Source organism: Ambystoma mexicanum, chromosome 2p, assembly GCF_040938575.1.
Source record: "Ambystoma mexicanum isolate Mex_15411 chromosome 2p, UKY_AmexF1_1, whole genome shotgun sequence".
Taxonomy (NCBI): domain Eukaryota; kingdom Metazoa; phylum Chordata; class Amphibia; order Caudata; family Ambystomatidae; genus Ambystoma; species Ambystoma mexicanum.
In genome coordinates, this window is record NC_090923.1 from 592,332,834 (window position 1) to 592,353,498 (window position 20,665).

The 20,665-nt window shown below is 43.4% G+C and overlaps 1 protein-coding gene across 2 annotated transcripts in view; it reads left to right on the plus strand.

Moving 5' to 3' along the window:
- LOC138566584 (uncharacterized) overlaps positions 1 to 20,665 on the plus strand; it is a 260,018-nt gene that overhangs the window by 185,949 nt on the left and 53,404 nt on the right. The window contains exons 2-3 of one of the 2 annotated variants that reach the window (XM_069644099.1): positions 6,771 to 6,857; positions 14,718 to 14,801. In XM_069644099.1, coding sequence (XP_069500200.1) covers positions 14,723 to 14,801 — 79 coding nt within the window. In that variant the 5' untranslated portion in view covers positions 6,771 to 6,857; positions 14,718 to 14,722. The remainder of the gene's footprint in view (positions 1 to 6,770; positions 6,858 to 14,717; positions 14,802 to 20,665) is intronic. The other variant, XM_069644097.1, reaches the window with a different exon arrangement.

The window sequence follows — 20,665 nt, forward strand, 5'->3', positions numbered from 1 at the left end:
ATCAATTCGATATCAACCATTTTTTTATATAATTTTTATATCAAATTTATATTAACTTTATATCAAAGCACATTAAAAGGTGGAGGGATTAAGACAGGAAGCAGGGGGCGTGGCCACCTGTCAAAATGTTGACTTGTGCAAAAGGGACCCCTTCTACTACTCGAGTGCTTCCACAGCTGCTCACTTCAGCTAAGAGAGCGTTTAGTATTTTCACAGGGCCGGCTTGGCTCTTTCTCTATAATGAGTAGCAGGTCAGTGCCCTGCTGCCCATTATAGACATACTGCTACTGCCTGCAACCAATATTCACCAAGGATGATGTGCTGAGAAACGTTTAAGGAAGATCCCTTAATTGAATAAAAGCAACCAAGAAATCTAGCACAGTCACTGACTAGAAGTGCATTTCCACAAGGTCAAGAACTAATAAGAATTATACTCATGCAATTTTAGGAGGTGCCAAAACATCTTTCGACAATTCTCTCATAACAACCCCACAAAACCAACCCATACAGATAAAAGGGGTATGCAACTGCACACTTTCCAATGATGTATACCTCATGCAGTAATAGAAGTGCACACAATGAAAGTATGTGAGACTTGCCAGGAGCTGTGTTGAATGAATTTACTTAGATCCACAGTGTCAAACTATAAAAAAACAAAACTAGTGGGTCACCCCTTCACGCAGAATGAGCACACATTGCAGGATGTGTCAGTGATGGCCTCTTGGCTACAAAACCCAGAAGAATGTGGGTGCACAAGAGAAGTCTGACTATAGGCATAGGATGTTTATTAAAAAGGGCACATTTTAAGCCCATGACCATCAATGTAATCATATCAACTGTGACAGAAGACAACCTGCCAGTACTATATTTCAACAACAGCTATGGGTGAGGACACAGGAGAACGACAACGGCAATCTTGGGTGCCTTACCTCACAAAGTTGGCACCCATTATCGAGCATAAGCAGACTGCTATAACAGGAGACATTGCACCATTCAAAAAAGGATAGTACATTTTGTATTGGCGGCATTGTATACACACCAGTAAGACATAATTGCGCAATAGGCACACTGAGCTAACATTGTACATTTCACCATTTAAACTTTGGCAACATATTTTTGAGTGGGCACATTGCATATATGTCAATATGTTCGAGGAAATGTATTGAAACCACTACACAATTCTGAAACTGCACAAGTGCTGCAAAACACATCTATGGCTAAGGTAAATGCATAACAACAACCCCTAATTGCACATTTTAGTTTTTAATTTTTTTTTAATTTCAATATGCTTCTAAAATAACATGAATAATCTACAACTTAATGGGTACCACATTAAAAAATACTGTGTTTAATTTCGAGGGCATTTTACTTCCAGCAGTTGTGTGAATAACTCCAACTCCCTCATGGTCAGCCGCTTCTCGAAGCAACGAGCTGGGGGTAGATCTCTCTCCGCGGCAGGGGCCTCCCTCTGGAACAGCCTTCCTGCCTCCCTGAAACTTGAGGAGAACCACCTCCGGTTCCGGAAGCACCTCAAAACCTTCCTCTTTGCTTCTGCTTTCTCTCTCCCCTGCTGAACAGCTAATTAAATTCTTCACTAAACTGCACTGATCCTGCAACTTGACCACTCTAAACTGCCTTCGGTCCTGGTCCCAGTCACTGATCCCCTGGAACCCCTCTGCACTACGGGACTGTCTCTGTATCCCTACAGCCCCCCCCCCCTTCCCCAGCACTTGCTCTGCACTTACCTTGCACTTGCCACTAGCTGGCCCTTTTTTTATTTATTACTTACGCCACTTACCTTTACTGCACTTCCCCCCCTCCCCTTCCCCTTGCACTTTTCCCCCCTCCCCCACCCCTGCACTTGCGCAATCTGAATGACACCTGGCCTAGTAGGATTGTTTGTTTTGTCTCCCCTTGTTCCTCCCCTCCCTGCCTCGTCGCGCCTTGAAACACCTGTGTATAGGCGGGTTACAAATACCATATCATATCAATAAGTCATTCTTATTCAAAATGTTTTCTCAACACTGCTAATTATTGCCTGTATTTCCCTTTCTGCTAGATGTATGCCTCTGTAGATGAGGTGGCTGTCCCAGTCTTGTGTTCCATGCATACTCTTTCTTCACCAAACGAAGCGTAAACTGAAAATTCTCCTTTTTGTTCCATGAGATAAATATGTCCAGTAGTTCACTCTTTGGCCACCATTTGAAGAAGTGTACTGGATTTTGCAAGCTAATATACCCTCTTTGCATACATTTCCAGTTCGATAAAAGGTATAACAACTTGCAGTGTGCGTGAAAATAATAATGTATACATTAATTACTATGTACATCACACCATACTATTTGTTGGTAGCATAGGCAGGAAAGTTTATGCCAGAATTCTAGCAGCAGTGGCAACATCCCTATTTCCCAAATCAGTACCTATAAAACAACACGTATTTAGCCTCTGTGCTAGTACAATCACCCACACCTATAATGCAGATGCCCTGATAGTTATTGCGTTAATCTGCAAGACTCCCATGGATGAAGTCTTCATCAGTTTAGAAAAGGCACTCAAACATGTGAGCTTAAATCATTCTATGGGCCATTCTGAAGTGTTTTTCTTTCTCGCCCAAATTCATCCAAGCCATCCATGTACTGTATTATTCCCTTACTGCTAAGGAATTTCTCAATTTGGCTAAACCTTCTGCATCAAGAGAGGGTGCACGCCAGGGCCACCCACTAATTCTCCAAATATTTGCTTTTTATATTGAACCACTGATATCATAGCTGTACGTGAACACCAATATCAAGCAATTTCTGATAACGAACACTGACACCTTTGCCTGTATCAAAACTATTTTCAGATGCAATAGTCATATTAACCAATGATTCAGTTACCCTAACTGAAGCTATTAATACAACAGCTTTTTCAATAGGGCATCAGATTACAAACAGTATATCAATAAGACTGACTTTTAGTTTTCCGTTTTACAAAACCTCTTCCTGCCACAGCCTTATTGAACTATCTGGGAGTCAAGCACTACACCAACCGAAGAGAGTACTACTACATTAACTTCAAAACACTGTTGTTAAAAGTTAAAAGATATATAAACATGTATCCTAATTTTACGCTCTCTCTTCGGCTGTATAATCTGTATAAAGATTACCATTCTACCACAGTTTTATATCTTTTTAGGAAATCATTCTACTACATACCCAATATATATATTTTTAAATAAACTGAACTATATCATAGGGCCTCTTGGAGATCCTACAAATGGTTGTGCCTTCATTCTTTACAAGGGAATTGGAATCTTCCTGAATTATGCCTCAATCTTTGTGCGCCAATAGGTAATTGATTAGTAGTTTCTATGACTTCTGAAATATTCCAAAACATACTTTGAGACAAACATTACTTTACTGTACTTTTTCAAATAGGTCAAGTTAAACATTCTTAAATTTTTCTGTTTTTTAACAAGTTCCCATATATGTGGTACAACACAGGCGTTCCCTTTATATTACTGGTTATTTGGCTAAGCCAGGTGTGTGAATTACACGTAATTCCAATTATCGTGGACCTTTTTGACAATGAAATGATCCGATCTGTTCACTTACTACTGCAAGTTAACTTTCATTTAACCATCAAAGATTTTTTTAAATATCTACAAATTTGGTCCTGTATATTTAGCTAACAGCTGATCAATACACGCGAAGAACTTCTAAGGATAAGGAAATGTTTCTTAGAACAACACATATTTATTTGTACAAAAAGGAGAACAGGTACGCAACATTTAATCTAATACATCGCTCATCTGTCTAGCAGGAGATGTTTAGTGATGACCTATAACCATTGGTCCTGAAAAAATACACTTGGTGTACAACAAACTCTTATATATTTGACCATTTTAATTATCATGTTCAAAAACAATAAAACACTACTAAAAAGACTTGTTTTAAAACACACAAAATGACCCAAGATTAGACCAACATGGTGGGTATAACATCAACCTACTGGGATAAATTACACCACAATTAACAACATATACAATTCAACAGACACATGACAATAACAATACACTATGCATTTAAACAGAGTGTCAATTCACAACAACCATATCCCGACATGTTTCAGTTCTTTATAGCTTCTCAGTGCTTGAACTTTCTTCAGGGGAAAAAAAGGGCTTTTCACATAAGTTTTTCACCACCATGTAATCCCGAGTAGGGGGTAAGGCGATCCAATGTAGGGCCACCTGCATAGAACAAAACCAACAGATAAGACAGTGAGCCACGTTCTCAAGGTAACTCAAACACACACCTCTAGATTACACCACATTAGTGTCTAAAGGGCTCGGGTCCAGGTCTCGAATAGGCCTGCCCTCAAAGGACAACACTACTATACCTCTAAATGTAAATTTAGTAGCGCTAATGTCAAAGTCCAAACATTAGCTTCAAACTTCTTGACTCAAGTTTCTTTCAATATATGGGTTCTTAAAGTAGCCCTGCTAGTTCCAAGATCTGTACAGATAGAAAATAATAAACAGTGGAAACAAATCAAACAATGTACCACATTACTATTATATAACGCCGCAAGAAATGCACCTCCACCTTATAACCCAGACGGTTTCATCACCTTAAGTACACCTGTATCCATGAATCAAAAAATACAATATGGTGTCCCAGAACACCAATGCCATCACCTTTACATATAGACATCATTACCTCCACTACAAGGTTGCAGTGATTACCAATATTCACTGTTCAAAGGGCTTCAGTACTTCAACCGAAGCTTGTACGTCAATAGAATCTTGCACGCTCTCTAATATCTATGGAAGCCGGTAAACCACATATTACATTGTACTGCCAACAATGTGGAGTGTTCCAAAATATAGAGTTGACCTAATGAAAGTGCCCAATATTACAACCATCTGGTTACCTTATCGTGTAGGGGACACCGCTCTCCTGTTGCCAATCACCGCAAGCATGTAAAGGCATCGCCATTCAAACGCACGCGCTGTGAGTATAGCGTTTGTAGACGTAGAAGACGGACTCCTGCATCTGGCATCAAGAAACAGTAATAGAGCTCATAGAAGGACTGAGCCGCCTACTCACGCGCTGAAAGTATAGCGTGAGTAGACATAGAAAACAGCACCTCTGGCTTTAAAAAAAGTTAATAGAACTCAAAGAAGGACTGTGCAGTCAACTCGCCTCATGAACTACGTAATAAAGGCAAACAACACACCATCTGCCAGCATTATTATTTCATGATCGATTGATTAATTAATTGATTGATTGACCTAATGACCGAGATACTACTCACACCAAATTTTTGGAAGAACTTGGTCATCAAGTACAATTAGACTATATCAATCTTTCTACAACATAAATGACAAAAGCATTAATTCTAATCTGCTTTGTAGAATTTGAAGACCAGTAATTCAACACCACATGTTTTTAATTAAGTCCAATTGTTGGCTGAAAGTGAAGGCCAACAACAGATGTATTAAATGTAATAACCCAAGGTCCGATCTCCATCACATTATGGCTACATGTCCAGTAATAACAACATATTGGTGATTTTCATCAAAATCTATGACAGGTGACATTCACACATGATCATCAACAACACACAAAATCTGGGTTGCAGCACAAACATCTGGAAAATCCTAGGTTGCAGCACTGCCACCAGAAACTCAAAAAGTATATTTCTGACAGTTATGATAGCTAGAGTATTGGTTGCCAGACATTTAATAGGGAGCTTACCTCTCACCCATGAGATTTATTGTTATGAGCTTTTAAGTTATTATCACACTGAAGTGTCTCTTTGCTTCTCCAGGCACAATATTGCTGGGAAAGGTTGGTAACTTTGTGAGACTTTTTAAATTGTGTATAATTCAATCTGTTATCTTTGCTACTTTGTCCATAAACAATCATGTAACACCCTATTCACATATGTGCAATGACACATTTCTTTTCTGCTAAACAGCTTAACTGGGAAAAAGATGGGGAAAAAGATGTGCTCTATTATTTTTAGGACACTTTATGATAGTTCATTTCTTATTATGCCTTTTTTTGGTAGGAGGCAGAGACAGCTACATTAATATACTGCATTCCCAGTGTGTTGATAATGATCCTAAAATCAATGAAAATTATAAAAAACATGAAAACAACAACAACTTTTAAACACACATCTACGTTATGGATCCCAAAGATCATTGGATGCAATATCAAACTTCTGAAGTTTACCAACATTAGGAGGCCTAAAATTAAAACAAACTCAAGACATGTGAAATATAGGGAGACAGTGTGCACGTGCTCTGAACCTTAACAAAGATGGAGGCACAGCGGTGGTGAATGGCAGACAGAAGAAAAGTGCTAATGGCAGCTGAATGAATAAATGCAAAGAGGTGTTTGCAGTTCAATTAGAGCCTCAAATGATTCGCAAACAAAACACACAATGGTGCAATTGTGATGAAAACCACTGTCGGTAATACTAATGGTGATAATGTAAAATGATATGACAGCCCCACTTTAGAACCTTTGCACTGCACAGTGTACAGAATAAGTACTTTAATACAGAAAAAGAGTGGTTGAGCAATATTTTCAATGGATTACATTGACATTTTTGATTTGGTGATACCAGGGTACATGTTGTAGCAAATGTTGAAAAAAATGCCAAATCATAACTTTAGTTTAATTTTATTATGCTCTGGTATGTTCAAAGTATAGCCGTAATTACAATAAGTGATTATAAAATAGAATTTTAATATTTACTCTTTGTAATATTTTCAGGGAGAATGCCAAGGATATAGCAACGTACATGACCTACTTTATCAAAGCTCCAAGCAGCAGAAACCGAAAGGAATATTCTGTACTTGAGTAAGCATCTCAATTCACTATTAAAGCCAGCCGCCTGAGCTTTGAAGAAAATGGCTGACTCTTCTATGGCACTGCTCTCACTTATGCATATCGTAATGCGAAATGCTGCTGCCCAATGACACCTGCGTCAGATTGACTTGGTTGTTTAGTCCTAATTAAAGTGTCGAGTCAATTTTACATTAAACATCAGAGCTATGGCAGACGATCGTTTTCAGATTACAATGTTTTGTTGTTAAAAAATGATTGTGTAAATAATTAAAACAGATCTTAAATATAGCATCAACATCTGTGAGCAAATGCATCCTTTTAGGTGAGCATCCAATCGCTCTTTAAACCTTACCCATTTCACAAGACTTGTTCTATTTCACCACAATGCTTCATTCTCATTGCGTGATTTTTCAAAAAAAATGTTTAAATAATGTATTTTTAATTTGAATGTTTTTCTAACTACCTACTCACATTTCTACAAAACCACAGTGATCCCAATCATGAAGATTAAACAGACACATATAAAAGATATAACTACTTCGCCTTTTGCGTAACCTGGGCCAACGGCAGGCTATACTCTTAAAAGGGGTGTAAATCTGAGCCAGTAGCAACCCAAACAGCAATTAAATTACAGCGCCAAATTAAAAGAATGTTCAACCAAGGGTCTATACAAATATATATTTTAATTCAACAAATCAATTATGAAATGGACTATTAAAAACACTGTTAAAAACTTACCACTGTAAAAGGAGATGGAAATTGCAGAAAAGAAATGTATAACCACTTTGAAAACTTTGTCAGGGAGAAAAGAGGGAAGAATTGCAACAATGGGCCTCATTGCAAGGTTGCCGGTATGAAATCTGATTTTGTGGCATGCCGGTGTCCCTGAGTCCAGCAACTTGTGATGCCGGAAACTCCAGCTGATTCCGTGTTGGCGTGCACATCTGGCATGCCGGAAACGGCGGCACCAGTGTGCTGGAAATACCAACAAAACCCCCCCAAAATTTCAACACTGTCGGCCTCGTGCCTGTGACTCTGAATCTGGCAACACGGTTCTGGAGCCAATGGTAACAAGGGTGCCACAAATACCGTTACCGGAAATACAGTGTTCGCTGGAACAGGAAATCTTCCGGTCGCCATTACAAAAACACAATCCATTGCAATCCTGACAGCACAGGCGCCATACCATAATCCTGACCACAGAAACTCCACCCTTAACATGGCATCAGGAATCTGTGAGACCCGGACGTGCAAGCCACGCTTCAGCGAGGCAGAACTGAACATGTTGTTGGATACCATAGTCCAGCATGCTGATGAGCTTTTTGCAAATGACAAGCAAAGGCAGGCCCAGCTGCAGAAGAAGACCATATGGGAGGAGGTTGCCCAGAAAGTCTCAGCAGTTGGCAGAACTCCCTGCACTGTACGAGATTGCCACAAGAGGTGGGATGACCTGCACGTGAGGGTGCGCAACCTCCTCTCGGCCCAGCGCAGACAGGGCATGGCCACAGGTGGCGGCAGAGCATCCCCAATCCACCTGCTGCCCTGGTAAGAGACATGCAGCAGCGTGCTGCACCTCGAGGCAATAGTAGGGGTCGGTACTGCGGAGGCCGGAGCCAGGACACCTGAGGAGGCTGGCAAGTACACGTAACCCCAATATAACATCAACCTCCCTGTCCACCCTGCACCCACTACAGCAGAAATATGACATGAATGTCAACTGCGTCATGCACACCAATAAAGTCCTGCCTGCCCCCAAGTCCCCCACCGAGACCTACAACCTGGGTGCACACAGCGACATACAGCCTACTCCAAAACCTCACTCATACCACTAATACACCTAGAACACAGCACAGGCACCATGTACTGCCAACAGAACATGCTTCTGCTATCACTCAGACACATATCCATCTGCCAGAGCAGAATTTGCATGTGGCCGCCATGCTTCCCCTGGCACTAAGTCACATCAGTAATAAGCCCCTTCACCACCCTCAAATGACCAGCGTCACACACCAAAGAAACATGGTCCTCGTCCCAGCCAGCCCGACCCATGAGCAGAAATTGCCATCTATCCCTGTAAGTGCTACAGGCAGCAGGCACATGGCGACACCATCCATGGCACACCCCTCCCCAACCCAACATCACACAGCATGTAGGCCATACCCCTAAAACGCTACCTGGCAAGTGTTAGTACACCATGATATGTATCTCCGGCACACCACCCTACCATGTACGGACATCACACATCCACCCACACAGTACGCATGACACAAGCATCTGTGCACCTTGCCATGTCCCCCTCCATGTCCCTGACACAGCACTGTCACAAATAAGATAAAGTATGAATCTCTGCTTCATCAATCCACACTCATCACTGACAACCTGCCTTTCTGACTGCCTCAGGCACATCATCTGACAATGAAGAGGCCCATCCAAGCACCTCAAGGGGCACCAGCCGTCGACGCTGCCGAACACGACAAACCACCACCTCCACCCAGGACTCCACAGCCTCAACAGGCACAACTGCCACTGCAATCCCAACTGCACCTAGCGAGCCACCTCTTGTTCCACCGGTGCAACCCATCCCGCCACCTCCAGTTCCAACTGGTGCAACCCATCCAGCCACCTCCCCCCACCGGTGCGACCCATCCAGCCACCTCCGGTCCCACTGGTACAACCCATCCAGCCACCTCCGGTCCCACTGGTGCAACCTATCCAGCCACCTCCATCCCACAAGCTGCACCCTCCCAGGCAGCCCCAGCTGCAGCAGTTCCAGCACCACCGCAACCACAAGCAAATGCACATGTGTGCATTATAGAGGACACAGCTGATGATGGTGCAGTAGACACAGGGATACCACCGACCACACCACTGATGAGCCATTACTAGTTAGCCCCATTGGCCCAATTAGCACACAACGCCCAGCCTTCCCCATTGTGAGGGAAATTGATGACAGACTCAGCCACATGGAACAACACCAGGATGCCTTGACAGCCTTGGTGCATCAGCACCTCCAGGAGGCTCAGCTCATACGTGAGAGCCTCCAGGCTAGTGGATGCCGTAATGCCTGTGCACTTGGCTGCTGTACATGTGCTATAGTACAGATGTTCAGGAGGTTACGGGAAGTGAACAGTGTTATGTCATCTATAGCCGAGACAATGGCTATGTTCCTCCAGGCCTTCCTGGACCGACGGCCCAAGGCACTCCCCCACGCACCATCCACAAGTACAACACTTGCTAGTTCGGTGCAGAGCAACCCAAGACAGTGCTCAATGCGGTTGGCCCGCTCGACACACAGCTGCACGCCTGACCCGAAAAGTGGACGAAAATAAGCCATGGACACACGTGTGCCATGTCTTTGACCTATGAAAGTCATCCTTGCCGAACATGACAGGAGTTGCGTAGAGACAGTTGGGAGGGGAGGGATAGGATTGCCAGTTATTTCAATTGACATTTGTAAATATTTTCATAGCACAAATTACAGTTGGTGTTGCATAGAAATCATGACTGCACATTGCTTTTTCAGTGTGCAGTGCCCAGTGCGGTAGCTGACCTGTGCCACGTTTCTGTGTCAAGTGATCTGAAATAGTGGTAAATAATTTCCTCTTGTGCAACACGGCCATTCATGCCATCACAGCGATGTGCAATTGGCAGTTTATCATCACTCACATCCTCCTCTGCCTCTGGTGGGTGCATGTCCATGTTGGGGGGCAGTGGGACACTGCACCTGATACACATGTTGTGCAACATTGCACATGCAAGGACATCACCTTCACAGAGCTGTACATAAGTGCACCTCCCAATTTGCTCAGGAATCATAACTTTTCCTTTAACAAGCCAAATGTCTGTTCAATTGTACAATGAATACGGATATGGGCACTGTTGTATCCCTGCTTGGGCTGGTTGTGTGGTTGCCTCATGGGGTCATCAGCCATGGCATCAGAGGATAACCAGCATCACCTGCGCAGAAGCAACAGAAAGTGTAGAATGTCATGTGCCCATATCATGTTGGTACAGTCTGTATAGTGTTCACTAAACAATGCAAAATTGCACAAGCAAATTGCTGGTTACGTAGCATATGTCCTATTTTGGGTAGTAGAAATGCACATTGTCAGTGTGATTGGATGTCCATGCATTGTATGTGCCGTTTTGAGTGGGATTAGGGTGATGTCAGGGATATATGTCTACAGTCATCATGTAAATGTAATGTCAAGTGCTAAATGCATTTCTGGCTTGTCCAGGTGTCAGTGTGAGGGAGCCATCAGCAGGTGGCATTGTTTAACGGCCAGGAAAATAGTCTTCGGCCTGACACAGCCGGTGTGCCCGACATGGCAGACCCTGCCGGGTGCCGCAGACCTAGTAGGCATGGCTGACATGGGTAAGGACGTTCATCTGCGTTGATATGTGCTTCTAAATTTATGTGAAATCTGTACATGCCTGAAGGTGTACTTACATTATGAGGTACATGACGTGCTGCATGGGAGTGGCTGAACAGCTTCTCTGATTATTGCGAAATGATGGATGTTTACATATTCACTGAGAGATACTATATGAGGAATTTGATGGATGGAGAAGGCGATGACAGCCTGATGATTGACATGAAGCAAATACGCATTGTAAATATGCGTGGTGTGTGTTTGGTGCGCAGTCGCATTGACATTGCCCATTCACAGCCACCGTGACCTCTGACCCTTTCACTACAACACACAAATGAGACTGATGTGTGTGTTATTATAGTGTTCAAATGCATTAATCCCATGATGGCCATGTGTCTCAATCACAGATATGTGTGGCTAATCATTTCAACTTAAGGTCACATGCATATGTGTATGTGCACTTCAAACAGGCAGGGGACCTGGCTACTTGGTGTGTGGGACACTAGTGGTATGTAGGTGGGGTGTTCGGATGCATGAGTATTATCAGTCTGTGCATCAGGTGGTGTGGGTTTGGTGATTGTGTTTGTGCCCGCCCAATTCAACAGTGCACATGCTCTGGTAGAGTTACACCGGGAAATCTGGAACAGCAGTGGGTGATGGGGTGGTGTCCATCACACACACACCATCTGCCCATTGAGTGAGTGGTAGAGTTTTCTGTTCCAGTACACTGCCTCAACGGCATGCCTGGCCACCAGCTCCACATGTGTACAGTCCAATGCACCTATCACATTGAACATACCTACAAGGGCATGGAAGGCGATTTTAGCGGCATTGACCTGGTCAGCTGTCCTGGATTGGCTGATGTGATCTCCAATTTGATGCAGGAGTGCTTCGATGAACTGAAACAGTACACGCGAGAAACAGGGTTGCGATAGCCCATGCAGTTCACCTACAGTGTGTTGGTAGGTGCCCGTGGCTAGGAAGTGTAGCACTGACACTACCTTGAGCAAGGGGGGATGGCTATATCTGTATCAGGATGACCAGGTCGTCATGGATCAGGTCCACTATGGAAGTGATGGTGTCCATGTCTAACCGGTACAGGGTGTGGATCTAGTTTTGGCTCATGTTGAAGGGCGTGGCCCTTATGCGTGGTATTGGTGGCTGCCTGCGGGCTGCAACCTGCTGGCCATTGTAGAGTTGCTGGGCCATGATGGCCATCCTTCTCCTCAAGTCCCTCTGCCGCATCCTCTGCCTCCTCAAATAGTAGGCCTGCATGCAGGGGCTCCCGCTCCAGTACTGTTACTGCTACTGCTAGCATGGTAGTGTTGGAAGGGGTGTGGGAGTGGTCCTTTTGTGTTTTTGCAGTGCTCATTGGGGACCCTAGGCTGATTTTGGCCACCTGTGGCATGTTTCTATAAACCTGACTCTACTTAATGCCTTGTCCGCAGTGCCGGTGTTTCCGGAGCAGTGTTCACAGTGCTACCTGCATGTCCATGCCGGTGTTTCCATGTGCGTGGAGCTCGGAATGTGCACTTACTAACGCCATGTCGGGGTCTCAAGCACAGCGGACGCACCTTGCTGCAAATTCCGGGCATGGTGTTGCGGTGACAGTGTTAGTGGCATCGCATCTCAGAGTATGCCACAGTGGAAAAAGCACTTCCGGACCGGCATACTTGTAATGATGCCCAATGGGTTCAAAAGTGTGTGTCTTGCTGGACAAATGTGCAAAATGGGACTCAACCATTTCTAGGGCCCAAAAGAAGGACCAGGGGTACAAAGTCACTTACAAATACCTGATTCCAATGTTAGGCAGTTCGACGGTGTTGGACCAGGTATCGGACGGTTGTGCTTGTGGGTTGAACCGTGTTTGAAGGTGTCAAGTCGTGTTGGTCTGGGTACAGTTTGGGGCAGCGCGAAGTAATGCAGGTCAGATCGCCAGGAATGGTTCAACGATCAAGCATGTTTCAAAACGATGAGTACCCCTGGTTCAGGTCGACTTGGGATGTGATGGTCCAAATGTTCGAGTTGAGGTTCAGTGTGAAATCATGGTAATTTGATGCATGATTCGATGCAGTGGTCCCAAGTTATCAGCCGGGTACACTGGGGCTAGAGACCGACAGTTGGCAAGGCTCTGCTGCGGCGATGTGGTGAGGTGGCGACAAGCTGGTTTGGTGGTGCAAGTAGCCGTAGTTCGACGTTTCAATGAGTTTCAAAGGCAGCACCGGTGGATCCTTCTGGTTCAAATACGGCGAACATGGTTTAAATGCAGTTTGAGGCGGGCTATAGGACAAGGTTACTCTTTTTGAGTCTATACTCTCCCAACCTGGTTAGGTATACAACAAGAGTGGTAGGCCTTGGTTCTCAGCAAGAGCCACCCCTAATGTGCTTTGGGAGTGGTTAGGGAGCAGACCACCTTTTCCGAGATGGATTAACCACATCATTTTTATATTTAAGAAAAACCTAAAAAGCTTGGGCTTTTACACCCTTGCCAGATGCCAATCCTTCAAAATAATTTCTTAGTATACTTCCATCACAAAAACAATACAGCCACCACCTGGGTATAAGGTTGCTAAAATGTTTGGCATTTATATTTTATTAACAATAATGGGGCCGAAGCACTAAGCATATCTTTTGTCTAAGTATGACTTATGCCAGAGAAATGGACTCAACAGTTGTCAGACATATTCACCAAAAGGCAAGTATGCCCGTCAAGCCTATGCTATTTCAAATTAAACAAAAACTGTGAAAATATCTAGAAAAAATGTAAACCACAGGAAACTAGGCAACAAATCCATGAAAAAATTAAAACAAATACGTATCAGAAAGGTGAGTTGACCACAGTGCCTCTGTAGAAATTAAATGCATCCCCTTGGAACATACAGGACGGTCCGCAGTTGCCCATTCTTGCTTGTCTTTATTCACTCAGACTTCCCATGCCTTCTTTGTAGGCATCCATTTTCAAATGAGCCATATGATTTCTTATTCAGTGGACGTTATGTGCAGGGGAAGGAAATGGGAGCTATTTTGTACCACGAACACGCATTGCTCCTTGCATGCCGGCCGCAGAGCAGACTCAGTCGTCCTCCGTCCTTCTGAGGTCTATAAATTGAGTACCATTAAAATAGGTAATAATAACACCTGTTGTGAAAGTGCTTAGAAGCATGTGGAATCGAACATGAAGTGCTATATAAAAGTACAAATTATTAATATTAACGTGAGTTGCATCTCATTGATTTCTCCTGATATAGCCAAAATGGGTTGGCTTTGATATCACTGAGGTATCTGTTTCTGAAATTTTCCTAATCTGAATGGTTAAGCACGGCTCTGTTTTGAAGTGGGCAATTTCATTGCTTCTAAGCAAAACACCCACCAAGATTGATCTCTTGTATTCCCCGGTGTAAATGTGCATTCGCATTGCCCTTGCCATCTTCGTCATAGATTTCCTCTTTGGGCTCAATCTAACTCACCTATGAACTTGGTTGCTTTCTTTGCATTTTAGGGATCATGGAGCGGAAGTCTGACTGGGCGGCTAGTGACGACTCAATCCTGGAATCAGGACCCATATCACCACTCCTGCCATCAGGTAAGTGGGGAAATGCGGGTCTTCGAGATCTCTGACAAGTGAAGTGACACTTAAATCGCGTCATTTTGAACATTGAGGAATATGCGTTCGAAGACAAGATTTTGTGAATGTAAAACCTTAAAGAACTTTAAGGGCCTCATTCTGAATTTGGCGTAAAAGTGGCGATAAATCCGTTACTGACACTTTTACCATTCCACTGAATTAGAGTTCCTAGAATCCTAGAACATGGGTGCTAATCCTGCCATCTGCATTAGCCTCAGCTGAAATTATAGCCAAAAACTGGTGGAATTACTGCACTTAATACCGCCAAACTCAGAATGAGGGCTTTAGGCCCTCTCACCAAATTCAGCAGAGTAATACACATTTAACAGGGCTGCCATTGAATCATGAATTCTTAAGATTCCCACCACCTGATGTCCAATTTCCCAGCCATAACCACGCAAGCACCCCTGAAAAATAAAACCTATCAGCTTTGGTGACCATGTGGTCTAGAGTTTGAGGGCTCTCTTCCACTGTTTTAATCTACATTTAACTTGAGATAAGTACACCTATGGGAGGGGAGTGTCATTACACTTTGCCTTCATGTACCTCTCATCTGCATCGGATTGTGTTAACGTATGGTGACTTTGCTCGACTCTCACAATGAAGTCTTTACCCCTGCCTCTTCTACCTTCCTGATAGAAATACACTAAGCTTCCTGCTCCTTGTAACGGTCGAGGGGGGCCTAATAGGGCGGTGGTTTGCCCCAATAATGTTTTACTTTTATGATGATTATGTGGCTAGTGACCTTGAAAATGGAACGCCAGATGTTTCTTGTTCAGGTCGCTGCCTTTGCGTTGTCTTTATATGTGCAGATGATCCGGTTCTTATTACAAGTACCCCTTTCGCAAATATAAAAGTTGGTTGATGCCTATATATTTTATATGGCATAACTGGGGTTGCTAGTTGCTGCCCTTAAAGCCATCATTATGCTTTTAAATCAGAAAGAAGGCATGGGTCATATACTCAAATGGGAATCGGCTAATCAAATGCACTGTCCATCACTATTTGTGTATATGATTTTCAAATAACCTATAATGGTCAAGCCACATTAAGAATCAGATAATCAGATATCAAAGACCAAAGTGGTGTTAGGGCTTTCTAACTTCATTAGGAAAACCCTATTAATTCTATCCTCAGGGTATACCAAGCTAAGAGCATAGCAATTAAAACTGACATTTCAGGGTGCGTTTCTCCCTGTAAGTAGAAATAACTTCTTTTACGAACAGAATCCTGGCCTTCCTCAATTTACCTCGATATAAATAGATAGGTAGGCCCTTTATTTGACTGATTTGTGCAGGTGCAAGCCTGTTGAATTATTATCTTCTGTCTGGTGGAGCCCTAGCTATCACTTACAGGAATATAACAGGTCTGCTTATATGGACATGGTATACACAATGGCTTGGATCAAAAATGTTAAAAAAATATGTGGAAACATGGTCCCCTATTATATATTACATCCCAATTACCCCTAGAAAAAGGCTTCTATGCATGTTCTTACTTGAATTTATGTTCCGTGACAATGTCACATATTCGCTGCTGGGAAAAGGCGATGTCAAGGTATTTGGAACAGACGACCAGAAAGCTCCAACAATAACTGAAGAAAAAGCCTGGACAAACCATCTGATGAATATCTCAGATAGAACTCTCCTTACCCTGGAGAGGAACCAGTGTACAGGGGGCAGTCCTGCTGGAGAGCCGCAGTGAGACAAAGACGGAGCGGACCAGAGCCTGAGCGGCTCTGCAGCAGCTGGATTGTCTTGGACGTTCATCCAGGGTCAAGGCTGAGACAGCCTGGAGACTGCAGAGACATCTTCACATGGTTTTTCATCAGCCTGAGGATTGTGCATTCATCCTGTCTGGATCAACATGCATGGCACCAACAGAGGACAGGCAGGCACGCCACAGGTCCATGGAGGGCAAAGCATGGCAGGGGAAAGGCGACCATAGGGATATCCCACCTATCTCTGTAACCCTACAGGAGGCATGTGAGACCTGGTAGGAGGGGGGAACTGGTGAAGAAGCCAGACCATAGAGGAACCCACACATTGGTGCTTACGGGCTCAAAACCCTCATAGGAGGACCAGTAAGGGGTAGACAGCCCCTATAAAGTGGAGAATGTGGCTGCAGAAAGAGGTGGGTGGCCAGAAGGGCCATGAAGACCAGAGGCCCGCGTAGGACACACGTACTGAATCAAGACAAATGAGGCAATGTGGAGTCTCAGAAGAGAATACGAAAAGATAGAAGAAAGAGAGGGGAGACTAAGGAAGAATCCTAAGGAATGAAAAACGGCTTGGAAAATCGCCAGAATCAGCAATGTCGGTGGTAATTTACAAGGATTCTCCTTCAGACTGTTCTATCCTGGAAGCTTTGGAGCATTCTATGAACCGGCTCTATGCGGAAAACTGCCCGACACAACCTGCAAGTAGGGAAGGGGAGTTAATTATGGCAGTGGCAGTAGGAACAGGCAGAGAGCCCATACCCTCCTTAAGCGATGTGAAGGGAGGCTGCAATGTTCCCATCTGTTCCATCCCCAATGCAAATACCCCTTTTACCCATATACCTTTTGTTTAATCACATAATTGTGGATAGGATGGCTGCAACGGCACTGGATGACACAGCAGAAACATCTCCAGCAGGGTGCGGGGGTTCACATGCTGGAGTCACAGAGGAAGCAGTATGTGAAAGAGTTGCAGAGGATGATCATGCTGACTCTGGTATATCATATCTGCCTGCTTACCAGGGGGTTCATTGTGCCAGTCAGTATCTCTTTCTATTACAGTCTCCTGACATTTTGGACATTTCAGTACCCAATGATATTTATAATAGACATTTGGAACGGGGCACCCCCGGCTCTTTTCTGGCATGGGCAGCAAGAGTGGATGATATCTTCCGGGTGTTAAAAGGAGATATTCAAACTTTAAACGGGTGCAGGATCGATGAGGTCACAATTCTGCACAAATGTCTTGATATCAAAAAGTTATCAAATGTTTTGTCAAATTTACATTAAGAAGGTTATGACTGGTGGAATGCAAAATTTAATCTGCTACTGATGAATGTGTGCTCTCAAACAGACGATACTCCACAGGGTTCATCACTGGAGGCCTCAGAGTTCCATCTAGCTGCCTCAAAGAGAAGTACGAATGTGGGCAGTGGAAGTCTGGGAAACTGCCTAAGCAGTACGGCTAATCAGCTTATGACAGAATGTATGGTGAACTCAAAGCAGCTCTCTTAAAGTCCCAGTGGGGATATTCTTACGTGAGAGGACAGAGCTGAGGTGACAGAAATAGCCCAAAGTATCTCATACCCCCTCATCTGGTAAGCGGCAAGCCTCCTGCTCACGCTAGGGAGCAGAACAGTCCTCTACTATGTGGGAAGGGAAGCCTTCAGGGGCAGACCAAGAAATGGATGACCCGCTTGCATGATGGAGGAAGATGAATTTAATATGCACATTTAAAGGAAGAACGCATGGTAATAAACATTTGTATAAGAGAACACTAGTGAAAGAGTTGTCCTCCATTCTTGATGTCAAGGACATTATCGGTAAAATATTCTCGACTTTGAGGATAATGTCTGACTGTATGTTCTGTGGCGGGTGTAATTTCCGCTGTAGCTTTGGGAACCCTTTTATTAGACAATGGGCCTCGTTACACTGTTTCCGCTGTCTGACTTCCCAGTGCCACCGAGACATTACAGCAGGTGGCAGAAACTGTAAATCCCAATTCCTGAGGAGTTCCATTGTTAATGGTGCCGGTGCTTCAGTGCCGACCATGTGGTAGGGACCTGAAAACCTAGATGAAGAGGGTGAGGAGGGCACCACTTGAAAGTTTAGTCTTGTAGTAGTTGCTTAAATTAAGAAAATCATGAATTTTCTATAAAAAAATAGTCTTTTATAACGTTCTCGCCTGGAGCTGCCAATCCAAAAAACGGTCCTGTAGCACTAGGACCTAATCGAACAAAAAACTCCCAGGAAACAAGGTGACTCCACTTTGTTAGGAAAGGCGCTTCACAGTAAGCCCCAGTTGGGTTGCTAATATTTAGTATGCTGTAGATTAAGTATCAAATTTTCGATATGAAAGTAATGAAATTCAAAGAATTGATTGATTCTTGGCAGGAATTGTTTAATTCACATTCCTGTAATATTTGCCGCCAAAATTTGTCTTTGTACATCACACAATGAGTTTGCATCTCAAATTGCCCATGATACTCTGGTGCCAATGAATTTCGGATAAAACCTTCATCAGGGTGGTATTATAGCAAAAAACAAATTATATAGCATGACTTATATTTCATCTTTGTTAACAGTATATGCATACATATAACAGCCATTATTTAGAGGTAATTACAAAAAGCACATACCAATCCGCGAGCTACGTCCATTTGAAGAGGTAATGAGCACAAATAAATAAAAACAAAACGGCATCCCAATTAGTTAACTGAAGTAAATGTGCATTTTCTCTCTATCTTTAAACTATATGTGCATGTCCTACCTTGGTCATGCCGAACGTTTGGATCGTGGTGTTGTACGGTAGTACAACAAGATCTACAAGAAAGTTAAACAATAATACTGAGTCATCCTCATGAACTTCAGTAAGTGAAGCATGTGAAGCCTAATTGTTGCTGCTGTACTTACCAAGCATCTGCTGTCCACAAGCCGTGACTGCAGAGTGAGCCGCTTGCAACGCGCTCGCGTTAGTTTACCTTTCGTTTTAAAGGTTACCATGGAGACGGTGTGAGGCGTCGTGGTCCAACTGGAGCACGTATGCCTCGCGCTCCACCCTCGGGCACGAGCCAGGGGGCGGGGATTTCTCCATGGTGACTGTTGCATTGGGATTCAATGCGCGTGATTGTAATCTCGTGTCTTCGCAGCCTTAAAGGCGCAGTTACTTGTACAGGAAGGGTAATAAATATGTGTATTCTTTGCATGGATCGCAATCATGTATTAAAGACTATGGGTCCGCATTGAACCAGCGACTTAATATAGGAAGTAGAGCGTCTGGAGGAATTAGTTGATCCAGTGTAATCCATCACATGGACATGTATTCTGTTAATTGTGCATTGATCACTATGATGTCATTTAAGCAATTAGTTCAGAGCATTCTACTAGTATGAACAAATCAACCCAGGTATAGTCCAATCATAAAAAATTACGGCAAAAAATGTAAAGTGCAGTTATATAGCGGAGCCATAAAAACTGATGGCTAGGACCAGAAGCTCCACGTATATATGGAAAAATGTAAATATTTCTGTAAATAAAATATAAAGTTAATTCAGTTCTACAAAAATGATTTTACAAGAAACACATATAGTTTATTTCTTCATTGAGCCCTCTTGGAGTGAGAGAACTCAGATGGTCTATCCAAAAGGTTTCTCTTTGGTCCATTTTCCTTTGGAAGTTCTCGTGGGTGTCTCTTTTAGAAACCACTTCTAGAATTACAAAGCGGATCTGAGCCAGGTTGTGTTTCCTCTCATCCCAATGTCTTGACACCGCTGAGTTCGAATTGTGATTCCTTATGCATGATCTATGTTCATTCCATCTAATTTTTGCTACTCGCAATGTCTGACCCACATAGTACAGTCCACACGGACACTTGATGGCATAAATCACGTTAATAGAGTCGCATGTAGCAAAATCCTTCAATCTGATTGTCTCTCCTGTATGGGGAGGTTTTACTGTTTCTCCTTTCATCACATAGCCACAATTGCTACAATTCAAACAAGGAAATGTTCCAATTCTTTCTGTGAGTTTCTTCTTAAGTGCTGGCTTGGTTTGAACTAGTCTATCTTTTAGGTTTTGACTCCGCTGGTAGGCGAACGTGGGTACT